At 39.4% G+C, this 13,980-nt stretch overlaps 1 protein-coding gene across 1 annotated transcript in view; it reads right to left on the reverse strand.

Moving 5' to 3' along the window:
- Positions 1-13,980, reverse strand: part of MAST4 (microtubule associated serine/threonine kinase family member 4) — a gene marked incomplete at its 5' end in the record, with an annotated part of 274,408 nt that overhangs the window by 136,830 nt on the left and 123,598 nt on the right. The window contains one exon of the mRNA XM_084278039.1: positions 10,564-10,595. Coding sequence (XP_084134165.1) covers positions 10,564-10,595 — 32 coding nt within the window. The remainder of the gene's footprint in view (positions 1-10,563; positions 10,596-13,980) is intronic.

Genomic DNA, 13,980 nt, shown 5'->3' on the forward strand with positions numbered 1-13,980 from the left:
TGAATGACAAAGAAACTGCAGATAAATACGTAAATATCCTTTATGATAAGCAACAGTGCTTGTTTAGAATACTGACAGTAATACAAAGTGTTCAAAATTGTATTTCACAGGAAGGAGAAGAAAAAGAGACTACCCATCTCCTCTAAGACAAAACCGAAGTGGGATTTTATGATCCTGACATCTCTAGAACATCAGCCTATCCTCTACGCAATGGAATGGCAATAAAAAGATTTCCAGGGGAAAAACTGTAATGCTAGAATGCCTACCAGAAGAGGCAAGGTTGGCAGATTCTGCCTCTTTTACCTGAGAGCATATATTTAGAATACAGAGAATCGAATAAATTGTGCAGAAATATGGGTGCTTCTTTCCTTAAAATAAAATCAAGTACTCATTTGTAGGTTACACCTCACTTTTAACCTCCATCTCAAAAACTCACCACAAAACCCACCAAAAATCCTCCCAAAGCCAACCCAAAACCCAAACAGAAAAAAACCCCACCCCATCATTAGAATTTAAGCAGAGCACAGGTTCATCAATCATGTAATCTCCCCAGAGCCTCACCATGACCCCAATCCTACAGAGGCTAAGCATGTGCAAGCTAGAAATCACACAGCCTCAGAAAGCTCTCTGTGTAGATTAAGAGATTATTAAAATCTTTGGAGCATCAGTGCCAAAAAAAAAATCATCAATACAGCATAGGGCAGCCTGGACCATGCAACCCAGGGGGACATCACAACTCCTTTGTGATAGAGAATTCCTTTTGACAAACTTTAAATTTTCCTTAACTGAGGAAAACTGGACTCCCCAAAATGAATGCCACTGGGGAAAGGGAAAAAAGCAAACAAGTGAACAAGAAGCTGTTCCAGTATGTCAGATCTTCAAGGTTTACTGTTTGAAATTCAAGCTGCGCTAACTACCAGTGATTACCCACACCATGCTGTACTGCCAGTTTTCTCACTGGGTAAGTACTTTCTCAGGCAGCAGAACAAAACAGGTGGTTATATGGTCGTTTGTTCTTTTTGTGTATATCATACAATTTTGAGGTTTCACTAGAACAAATACCAAAAAGAAATAATTTTACTCACAATGCAGCTTCTGTTCACAGAACTACACAGCCAATGCTAATTTAAAAATAATTACAGCAAGTATCTTTCCAAATGCACCACATTTGCCACTCAAAGTCGGAATTTAATCACGTAATTATTGTGCTCAAAAACAAAGTATCCACAGATCCCAACCTGCTGCTCAGAGATCACTACTCCCATGCCTCTGCAGCTCACATTTCCAGCCATCGAACTCCCCTAGCATTTTCCCTTTGCTCTTGCTCTGTAGTCTCTTGCTTCTATGCACACAGAATCACTGCAATACCAGAAGCTGCCAGTTCAGCTGGCAATGCAGGGTAGGAGCACAGAACCAAGAGAAAGGGAGCAGTTCAGGGAGAAAGGCCTCAGGGGAGTGGACTGTTCTATGGGAAAAGCAAGAACAGCAGTTTAGCCAATTCGTCAGGCCTCCATTCCACTACTCTTTTTTGCCTCATTTTGTTTCAGCAGTGAACTGATGAGGTCTTTTCTACTGCTATTTTTTTTGTACAGATGCAATTATTTTAGCACCTCGGCACCTGCCCTCACCTTGCCAGCAACCTAGCAGCCATGAGATCTGGCCCTCAAACATCTAGGTTGAACTTCATGTGCTCTAAAAGAATTATTTGCTTGGATACAAATACTTTAAATATTTAAAAGTTTCACATACATTATTCTACTACAAACCATTTATTTAATTTAGGCGAAGTCTGGAGGCACCCAATTTTCTAAGCTCCTTCCAACAATGTGAGCCTCTCCCATCCTGAAATGCTGCAACATTCCTATACATCCATGACTTGACTATAGAGGCTGATTTCATTTTGCTTTTTCCCCTGTGCTTAATCTGATCACAATTTTCATAAAGAATCACTTAAGGCAATTTTTCATTCTTGACCCTGTCTTGTCCCTGCTTAAGCAGCCAAAACAAAATACCAGCAGGACATCGCACACCCAGAGCACTCTGGAGAAGCATGGTACCTGGTCTAGACACTAGAGCACTCACAGATTAACAGTGGAAAAACATCTGATTACACAGTTAACTGCAGCACATCAATGTCTCCATTTCTGGACATCAGTCCTCCAAGTAGCCATGCTCATGCTATTTCCACAAATTTTGTAAACATACCTACGCATTAAAGAACATAATGGACAATGCTTTACAAACCTATGTCCCACTAACAGAGAATAGCTTTAAAATACACAAAAAAATCATCACTATTTTTGCATGCATACATAAAGATTGTGTTCATGCACAGACATGAACATATGAGCAGGAATTTACCAGTAACAAGGTTTTAAAAAGCTTTTAAAATAACTTCAGGCAGCGTACGTATCTTTCACTAGAAAGGGGCGTAGCAAATTACAGTAACACAGATCATTCCTTTCTCTAACATGTGATGTGATACACTATAAAGCGGGTGTCATTGTGTAAAACACACACATATACTAGTAAAACATGAGTCAAGAGACAACACACAGAGGTACATAACAGTATCAGTACAGATGAAGCAGGGATGCAAGTATACGTGTGAAAGCACCTAGAGAAACAATGGAACAAGGTTAAGCAGACAGCCAAGGACACAACCATGAGCAATAAAACACAAAGGGGTATGTTTGCGTCAAAGGATTTCTCCACAGAAGACCCTGCGCTGACAACAGGAAGATGGCAACAAGGCTACACAGCATGCTGCATGGGCTGTTACTCTTCTTCCCGTTAGCCCAATGCAACTTTAAAACAAGGAAACACAGACAATGGGCAGCAGACCTTTGTTAAATTTATGGAAGCTGAAGTTTGCAACATTGTGAGGGGAAAGGATCACGCTACAGTAAATAATGGGTCCCAAAGCATACAAAACCCATGCGCCAAAACAACATTTTCATTGTCAGTCACAAGAAACCCAAGAGATGCAATGAGGATTCAACAGCTGGTGGCCCTTGTCTCCCATATCATACACAAGTCACCTGCCTAGACACACAGACTTTGTGAAGTATTAAAATTCCTTATTCAGCACTTGCACCAAACAAAGCATACATTTAAATATATTTAGAGTTCATTAACAAGTCTCAAAAAAAGTTGTCAGTGAAGAAATCTACTTTGTACAAAGGAGATTTTTAGGGTTTTTTACAAGTCCATAAAATTTTATGAGCTGGGTTGGTGCTATTCAGCATTTTCATCAGCAATAAGGAATTTAAAGTCATTGCTGCAAGTTCAAAGGTGAAACACTGAAGAAATTATAGATACTGAGAACAACAAGGTTGTGTACCAAACTATCTGTATCTATACGTAATTTGTGCTCCTTTAAACAAAAACTTGTTTTAATGACAGATGCAATGTCAAGCATCTAGAAATTTCAAGAGTGCCTGCTGCTCTTAGGAAGCCATCACTAAGAAAAATAGGTGCACTTAAGAGACATTATTCTCCCAGTCTGTTGCTGTGACAAAAGGTGCTGACAGAAACAGTAACACAAAGCTGTAAAAGTGAGATAGGATTTTTATGTCTACCAGTAGCGTAAGCAAAACATCACAAAATTTGACTTGAAGAAAAAGAAAACATCCCCTCAGTGACAGCAGCAGAAAAACACCGAAGTTCAAGACTGGAGTCTACCTAGTTTGTCAGAAAGACAGAAACGCCGTTTTTGAGCACTGTGGAGTATACAGACTGTAGTATGCTACAACCAGGGAGAAAAACAGCTGAACAAGCATGTTCTCATTTAACACAAGCACCGAAATAGTGCTACCACCACCACTAAAGCACATGCATCTCAAGAGTCAAACATGGCTCTGGAAACCACCCATCTGACCACAATCCACCCGTACCAGAACAGAGATTCATTACCTGGCAACAATAATTATTCTACTACACTTTCCAAATTTAAAGATAATGGTAGTCTCTCAATTTAAGATTAAAAAGTGACAAGTTTTCTTTTCATGATTAATGGCTTGCTCTTTATTACAAATATACAAGATGAATACATTGGACACAATCATTTGAAAGTCCAAAGCGGAGTTTCATCTTCAATCTCAGATGAAGCTAAAGAAAGTGGATAAAACAGAAATGAGACCTACATGAAAGAAAAAAGAAATAGCTGGCTCTATTTCCATGGCATGAAAACCTAAGACCATGTAGTGGTTTGGGCTGGGATGCAGACACTTTCCTTCAGAGTAGCTATTGTGGGACAATGTTTAATTTCTTTTGTTGCTGGAAACAGGGTTGATAAGGCAAAGCTGATTTCATGACTGCTGACACAGCCAACGCCTCTTCTGCCTCTCATCCCACCCCAGCAGCGAGGAGGCTGGGGCTGCACAGAGAGCTGGGAGGGGACACAGCCAGGACAGCTGACCTCAACTGACCAAAGGGATATCCCATACTGTACGACCAAGTTCCATACCATACGCTCATTCGAGAAGGGAGCACAAGAAGGAAAAGCAGGACATTCAGAGTGATGGTGTTTGCCTTCCCAACTCACTGTTACACAAGACAAAACCCTCCTTTCCTGGAGATGGATGAACACCTGCCTGCTCATGGGAAGTGGTGAACAAATTCCCTGTCTGGCTTTGCTTGTGTGTGGCCCTTGCTTTACCCACTACCTGTCTTGATCTCAGCCTATGAGTTTTCTCACTTACACCCTTCAAACTGCCTCACACATCCTAGTGGGGGGGAGTGACCAAGTGGTAGCATGGGGCTTAGCTGTCACTGGGGGTTACACCACAACAGATCTTCTTAACCCACATTTTCAACTCCTTCCAGAAAAGCCCTGTCTTTAACATACAGTTTAAGAGCACTGTGTAATTTGCTGGTACCAAAGCAGTTATCCTTGATTGCAACACCAAAAAAGCCTTTTTTATTTTTACAGAACTATGCCTGAAGAAACCCTAAACATGGATGCAACCAACCCAACAGAGGAAAGTTGGGGTTTTTTTATACATATAATTTAGATCAGCAAACTAAGCCTACTGCTCTAACACACAAGCAGAGATTAAAGCATCTGATGCATATGCAGTGGAAATGGAACAAAAAGTCCAAGTTTTACCCACAGTACAGACTGCACCACCCAAGCTACCCAAGTCTAGCGGGAAAAAGGGCTAGTTCCTGCCAGCCATGGCTCACAAGCCTTCTTGGTTAACCTATTTTGCCCCCTTCACTTCCTTCCTAACACAAGTTAACACGCTACACAGACAGGCAACAAGAATTTCACAAACAGACAAATAGAGAGCTTTTATTTTAATTGGGAATACAAATTTTTGGTAACTTCAGCATCTGAAGACTGCATTTTAAATAGCTTTTCTAATTAACATGGAAAACATTTTATTTCTCAAAAAATATAGTATTATTTATAGTGATCTGTCTAAAATGGCTTAGATAATGTTTTCCAAAACTAATCACTATTTTCCAGAAATTAAATGATGTTTCTGTCTTCAGCTGTAATGAATCAAATTTTAATTTCTGTGCTTTGCAAATGATGTACCACAACATTAGCACTTTCAGCACAATAGTGCCCTTCTGCAGAAATACATTCAATGAAAAAAGCTGCAAAGCTGCCTGCACAAGCATACAAACATCCTAAAACATACACACATAAGGAAGTAGCGATTTTTCTCACGCTTCGTGGCACATGGAGGGTTTTTTTGTTTATGTTGCTTTTCAATTCCTCACAGTTAATCAAAAATTATTTCCTTGACTGTCTTTGACAGTTCTGTGCTTCAACCCACAAAGGCAGCTATGTAATCAGAGAGGTAAAACTCAGAAGCAGCTGTTGGGAGAGAGTTGGGCTTTCACTTCTGAGGTTTCCTTTGGCTGGTTCGGTATCCCATCTAAACACTTCTCCTTATCACAAGTCACCTATACACACAGATAATTCCTGTGCACGTGTGTGGATATGTATCTGTAAGCATACACATATACAGACACCAAGAAACTGTCAACCCTACTGCGGTTTTAGTTTTGCCCACCTACCTGACACTGGCCTCAGAGGTTTGGTTTTGGCTTAGTTGTTTTCTTTTTTTGAAGTATGGTCGGCCTGATTTCGTAATACCACTCCACTCGATTTCTTGTTCCCTGAGATTAACTGATAGTCCATATTTGTCATTGACAAAAAACTTTCTTCCAAAACTGTTATTAACTTTCTCAAAACTTATTTTATTAAGCCCCTAAGCAAGCAGTGGTTTTCACTAGTGTTTCTCTTCAGTTCTTGGCCAGTCACACTGTTACGCTACTGTTATCCAAGAATATCAGCTGCTTCACTGCAATGCATAAATGAGTTTTATGAAAATTCTGTGACGAACTCTGACATTTCCACAGGTGCAAGTAGATTATATAATCACTGCTACTAAACTAGAGTCTATTTTATAATTAGTTTCAGAAATGTCAAGAGAAGGACAGATGCAGCAAAAAGATTCTAAACATTAACTAGCTCTGCATTAAACTGAAATTGACACATTAAAAGGAAAGAAACAGCTGATTTAATCTGGAAAAATCAGGTATTTTACTCCTAGGGCAGGTATCTAATCACTGAAGCTCTCTCTAAGAAAGGAGAAACTTCCTCTACCTACGTTGTTACTTCTTTAAGTATTGCTGTTTCTGAAAGGCTCCTCTCTACCTCACAGCAGCCTGTTAAATTCAATTTTAGGATACAGGCATTTTAAACTCACAAGTAGCTACTTGAAGCTGAGGGTAATTTTTGTACCATAATCTTTGACCTCATGCCCTCTCTTTCTGCAGTTCTCTGAGGATTGGGATTTTTAGATGCAATCAGACATTTTTGGGTCCATCAGGGATCTGCATGCTTCATACACAGACATTAGCAACAATTCACTCTGATCAAAATAAATCCTGGTTTCTGGGACTGGCTTGTAATATTAAGCACAAGTATCTCCCCTGATATTTGGAAGTGTTTGGTGAAAATAAAGAAAGAACGATATTGTAACATATAAATAATCCATCCCTGTAGTGGCAGTGTACAGAAACACAGCGTTTTCTGACAGAGTTTAAGTGGGATAGTAACAGCCATGCCAGTTTCCAATCACATTAAGTTTACATAAAGTTAGTTTGGCTGCTAGAGACCTCCCAGCTATTCTCTCTGCCTCCCTGCCACCACATACCTTGTTTCAGGAAGGCATTTGTGCAGCTGGGCAGTGAAAGATGCTCATCATGTAACTAGCATGGAGCTAGTTACAACCTGCATCAGCTCTGGCCATGCCCAAATAAGCACTTGTGCCAGCACAGCCAGGGTATGCTTTGAGGATAGAAAAGCTCATTTTTCTCAACCAGCACTTCTCAATACAGTTTATACCAGCTATGCTAAAGCTAACTTAATATTTTAAAATGTTTTGCCTTCAATTCTTTCTTTAGGAATTGCTGTGTAACAACTACATAAAATGAGAATTGGGTTTAATTGTAGGAGGCCCACAGAAAGCTTAATGTATGTCATAAGGTCAAAAATGAGGCCCCACAGCCACAGATAATCTGGGAAAAAAATAGGAAAGTTAAGTCCTCTCCAAGTTTCCTTCACTTATCTCCTCAACCTGCTCCCACAGTTCCCCCTAGAACACACTAACCATTTCCCATCCCTCCTTTTCCCTTTTCCAGCTCCTTTAAGATTCTTGACTTCTGCCATTACTATGCCCTTAACCAGGAAGCAGAGTTTCATACTATCCTGTCCTTACATCAGCTGAATCATGCGTTACAAAAAGCAGGGACAGTACTGGTTTCCAGATAAGTCTCTGTATTTGGACAGAGCAATGATAACATAAATAGGTCAGTGAAGAGAATTATGTTTTTTGACTGAAGCCAGCTGGACTTGCAGGTTGACAGACATGGATCAAAAGCTCAGCTACTATGTGGAATAACTCCACTCATGGCAAGAACACAGGTGCCCAATGACACAACGTGGGTACCACTGGCAGATGAGGTTCACCAAGTAAAGAAGGATTGCTGACTTGCAGCAGGTTAACATGATGTGACAGAATGGATGCTACAGCTAATGAACTTGGAGTAACAGCTACTAGACACGTAGACTCCTCTGCTTAAGGTTTGCTGGCAGTAAGTCAGCCCTGCCCATCTTACTAACCTAACAAACCCAGGTTCCAATTCTGGGATAGAATTGAGCACATAGTTAAGTCAGTCCAAGAGCTCTGGTTTGCTCAGCACAACAGAAAGGCTGATACTCTGTATCAGTCAAATACCACTTTTCAAACAATCTGCCACTCAGCACGCTTCCTACCAAATACCTACCTTTCCATATAACCATGTTCTACATACCATACACCATCCCACTGAGATTTAGAATCAGTAGCCTCCTTTATGTTGTCATAGAAAATGTATTTTAAAATTATCTGTATATATATATATATATATATGGAAAACATCTCTATATGGTCTAGCTGGTAGCAAGTCTAAACAGTTATTAAAAACCAGTAAAACAGATACAAAAGAAAGTTTAAATATTTTGCATGCTCTTTGAAACATATGGACAGTGAATCAGAAGCAAGGTACCTTTACTCTTTCCTTCCCCCTCTGTTTGTATCATAAGAGAGTAAGGGATGATTTCAAAGAAGGGGCAGGGAGAAGGGCAGAAATCAGTGCCATTCATGCCTTGACCCAAATGCAACTTTTCCAAGCTTCTTTACTTGACCACCCTGAACCAGCCCTCCCTGCCCTGCTTAAATCTGTCCCTGGCATGCTGTTGGCTCTGAAGCTCTAGAAGACAAAGTGATACGCCTACCTAGAGCTATTCAGGACCTCTGGATGCTTAAGCAATAAAAACATAGAACCTCTCACATTCTGAAATCCAGCCTTTGTATCAGCAGGTAACATTCAAACAGAGCAGCAAATATGGCCCGCACACATCACCCCTGATGCTACAAGCTCTTGTAAATTTCAGTACTATGAACTCTGGTAGCTAAGACAGCAGGATTAAAGATGTTTTAAAATAACATTTGCAGAATCCTAAGCACCTTCGTAACTCAGTGCGACTAGTGAAGGTATAGCCGCGTCTCCGCACATACTTTCCATGAAGTATACTATAGCATAGAACAGTGCAGCAAAGGAGCATTAAAAGTAGGTCTCAAACATTAAAGAACATGCACTTACATCTAAGTCACCAGCTATAAAAATATGTAGATGAATGCAACTCGGGAGATTGCTTTGCAGCAACTTGGAGAAAAGTCTCTAATATCAATTAATATCAAACCTCAGAGCAAGAGTAAGCAAGGTCATAGCCGCTTTTTTTTTTTAAAGGTGCCTCAAGATGCACTTTCTGCTCTGGTTGAAGTCAGTGTGAGTTTAGCCATCAACTTCAGTCTTTTGCCCACCCAACAGTTTCAGGGTACCGTAAAGCACCAAGGGCACTAAAAAAGGCACCAAGCAGACCTTTCCTTCATTGTTTTTCTCTCTGTCATTGCAATAATTGAATACTTGACGTGGAATTAATTTTATATTTCCTTGACACTTCTTAAAAATGGGTTTGCTTACCCATTTTTGTGTGTCAGAACCTAAAACAAGGAAGTCTTTTTCAAGTAAGCAGATTTCTACAGAGTTCTGACACATCATTTAAGACAGAACAACAGAACACAACTGCACGTTCTGATCTCTTAATTTCAGTTATTCATACACCTATCCTTACTATCACCAAAAGATAAACACTACCAAGTTCAAAACAAGTATGGAAAAATAAAACCAAGTAACTGGCCTTTTCTGCAAGGACTTAGGATTTCATTCACAACATACTGTCACATCCAAGTATAGCAATAACCTTATAGCCCTGAGGTATTTTTTCAAAGAAAGTAGTAAGTTAACAGAGCTTGCTTCTTAAGACATTTTGCTATGTACTTATCCTAATACTTTCCCAATAAACTGTTAATAAACAAGGAACAGAACAGATACACAAGAAATACAAGCTTTAAAACCAAAACAGTTGAAAATCATTAGAAAAACAAAGCCAAGGTAGAGAAATCTCAAAGCACAGCTAAACAACAGCATGTGAGTTCATATTTTTCTGACACAGTAACAATTTATAGAAGAATGTAGAGTCTTTACTTCTACTGACCAAAACAGTATCTTAACAACCCCACACACTTAGTAGAACTCTTCTTTGTTCCTTTCATTTACAGGTGTGATCACTGTTTTGTAAGAAAAAAAGTTTACTTACCTGTCAAGTCTAGTTCGTATCATTCATACAGACACAAAATTTCTTCCTAGATTCTAACTGACCTTTAATACAAAACAAGCCCTTCAACATAAAACTTTTTGTCACTTTTGAAATGACTCACAATAGCTCCTATAGAATAGGGGAACAGGCATAAAAACCCGTCAATGCACAACACAGAGGTTTTCATTTACTAACTTAATTTCTTTGTGTGTATTTTAAAGCACACCAACTGCCACATTTCACCTTCATTTTAACTGTCCTGAAGACTAGCCTACTCAAATACTGCCAAAACTACATGCTATACTGTGAGGACAACAGAAAAAGCTTCGTATACTTACAAACTCCCTCTTCTCGGAAGGCTCAACTCCTTCTGCAAGAGAAAAAGTTACACAACATTAGGAATAAAGCTTATTTTAACTGCAAGTGGCCTTTTAAAGACAAGTACTGTAAAGCTCACATCCCATCAGCAGCAGACAGATAAAAGCAATATATTTGGAATACTATAAATGATAGGACTTTTACATGCTGTCTTCTGTTCTTATTTGAAGTCTTAACATTAGCAATGGGAATACCCTTTCTGTAGCAGCCATACTGAAATATTTCAAGCCATAAACAGATGTTACAGAAAAGCCTTACAGTCAGAGCTATGAAGCACTGGTAACAGTACTGAAGTTTGACAGAGTCAGTGACAAAGACACAAGTTTTTTCAAGCACCCAACACCTGCAAAAGTTAACAGGATCAAGACCTAAACAGTTGACTACAGCCACCAGGATTTCTACACTGTTCTTCAACCCCCAAACAGATGAAGTAGCAGATTATTTATTATAAATCATTGTAATTTATTGCATTGTTCTCCAAAGAACCAACGTAACAACAGAACCACTGCTGTACAAGCATTTCTACAACTTCTGCTGAGAACAGTTAAACTGCTGTATATGAAACTGCTAAGACACCCTTCTAGCCAAATGGAAATTACAGACAAACATTTTACTAGCATTTCTACTTAGAAGACAGCCACAAGATCCATGAAGTCTTGCCCTCAGAACTAATAGTAATATATAAGCGTAAGTAGGTTATTGTGGTGTATAAATGACAATTGTTGAAGCTGGAAGGGACCCCTGGAGATCCTCTGGTATAACCTGTTCAAACCAGTGCAATCACAGCAGATTACTCAAGACTGCATCCAGTTGGGTTCTGAACATCTGCAAAGATGGAGACTCCACAATCTCTCCGGAAAATCTGTCCCACTGTTCAACTACACTCACTTTTTTCCATTTCTCATTATTAACTTGTATTCTGAGTGCTACATTAGTTAAATTGTCTTTACAATCATGTCCAGCAAGGACTACCACCTGCATTTGAACAGATGCAACTTGTCTGACCTACAGCATACTCAGACAGATACATATGACGTTGAAGAGCACCACAAAACAGAGGGCTGCATATGAGAATGATGACCCCAGTTACATGGATGCATATCCTCAAGAAAGGCTGTTTTGAAGTATCTAACGGACACTTAGTTTCCATCTACAAGTTATCAGAACAATCACAAAATTCTTTCAGCAGCAAACAGATATGCATACGTGGGCGTATGCACACGTGTGTTTACTTCACACAGTGCATAAAGGAAAGTTATAGGTATTGACCAGAAAATGCACATGGAAGTACAATTGAATGGATAAAAATAGTTCATCCAGGGACCTTTAGTAAAGGCCATACGGGAATGAATAATTATGTATTCTTTAGAGGTTTAAATGGTCTGCAAGTAAATAAAGCCTAGGCTGCTACATGAATGATAAGGATTAAAATATCAAGTACCCGCTCAATTCCTGAGCGCCGCCCATCCTGTTCACTGAATGAGGCAGGAAAAAAATAGTGTGAAACAATGTAATTAGAGATCATAAGGCAAAGGCACAGGCCAGCAGAATCGGAGGCTGCGGTAACCAACTCTGGCACTTCCTAGGAAGTTCCAGCAACTGTTCAGAATTTGCAATTTAAAACAACACCTTTTAGCATAACATGTGCTTAGACACAAAACAACAGTTACACCTGCATACAATATTGCATTATGAAGCTGAGTAATTCCCCTAAATTTAAAATGCCACATTCATCATGAACAAAATGTAACTGCAATTTAGAACCCACATACTTCCCTTTGTATGCTTTATGTCTTCAATATTTACAATGTCAGTGTGTTCTACTTCTAATGTAAAACTACTCTACTTGTAATTCCAGGTACTGTCATACTGCAACAGACACTCATTGTGGAAAAACTGCCAAAATGAACAAGCAAGAATCATACAAAACCAGCAAGTATCCCATTTAACAGAGCTGCAACAGCTTTCTTGATCTAGGTTGTTTGTGTTTTTTTTTTTTTTAAATCGGAGTGTACTGGTTATAATTTATTATAACAGCACAGCAGATGTCAGGCACTGTCTTCTATAGACACTTTAAGTCACATTAATCTCTTGACCTGTCTTCAGCGTGCCATCCCAAAGCACTACTTCTGACTACAGAGTAAGGTTCCATAGGAGATGATTCACTGTTACGACTTGCTGGTAAAGATGTTAAGAACTGCCAAGATCTCCCCATACAAAATAAAGAAAGAAAGAAAGAAAGAAAGAAAGAACACCCCAGGTATGGAATTGATACAGGAAGACTTAGAAAACATTTCAAATAAAGCATTTGTAAGGCTGGATTCTAAACAGTATATGCACAAACAAAACAAGAAATCCTTGCTTTTCCTACACATCACTGCATTGATGTTAAAATGCAAGGTCACTTCTCTTATGCTTCTCCAGCTTAAGTATCTCTAAAACAGAGGAAGGGGAAAAAAACCCTAAGAAAAAACCCAACAACCAAACATAGCAAACTGAAGCTTGTTTTTCTGTCTCAGATCAGGCTGACTTTTTTAGGGCTCCTACATAACTCTTTTAGTGTCACTTAGGACTCACCTGTTCCAAGGACTTCTGCACAACCTGGAAAAATTATCAGCTGTGTCAGTACAGACTGTCTTACTCCAGACAAGTCTCGCAAACATTATGTTTTATAACAATACTGCAAAATAGGCGGGAAAAGTGTAAACATGTTGTTCTACATGGGCATAGTCTAGCTCTTAGAATGGAGAAATCGTTAGTTTCATAAGTACATTAAAAAAAAACCTCCATATCCTTTAAAAGCTGAAGATTAACACTTTTCTCCCAGCTGTTTTACAGTCACTGAAAACAGGGAGGCACCAAATGATAACCATACCAAGAAACTATTCAATTTTTCAGGCTTGCAATGCTTGAGCTCAGATGTCAGTTATACTGCAAATGACCTGTAACAACTTCAGTTTTCTGCCATTACACTGTTTCCTTTCTGAAAGTCTCAATAAAACAGACTCAAAAGACCCGCTGCCCTAGATCTGGTGCACAGCATCCAACACATACAGAGCACTGAAGGTAAAACTTAGCTATGTCAAGACTTTACAGATCATATACTTAGCAGGCAGTGCCTTCACTGCCACTCTGCATGGTTCTCAGACACCAGCTCTACCCCAGAGGGACAACATGATGCTCTTATGCTCTTTTGCCTTTGCTCTATGCAGAATCCTCCTCTGGCCAGTTTAAGTTGGGCTAGGTTTAGAGCTGTTTCATTCCACTGCGACAACACAAAGCAGGCTTAATGAGACAGAGACTCCTGCACTTGAGACCTTCTGTGTCTCAAAAAACGTGGTCTGAAAACATAATAACCCCTGCCTCAGGTTTTACAG

This window comes from Gallinula chloropus (assembly GCF_964237585.1).
Source record: "Gallinula chloropus genome assembly, chromosome: Z".
In the NCBI taxonomy this organism is placed as follows: domain Eukaryota; kingdom Metazoa; phylum Chordata; class Aves; order Gruiformes; family Rallidae; genus Gallinula; species Gallinula chloropus.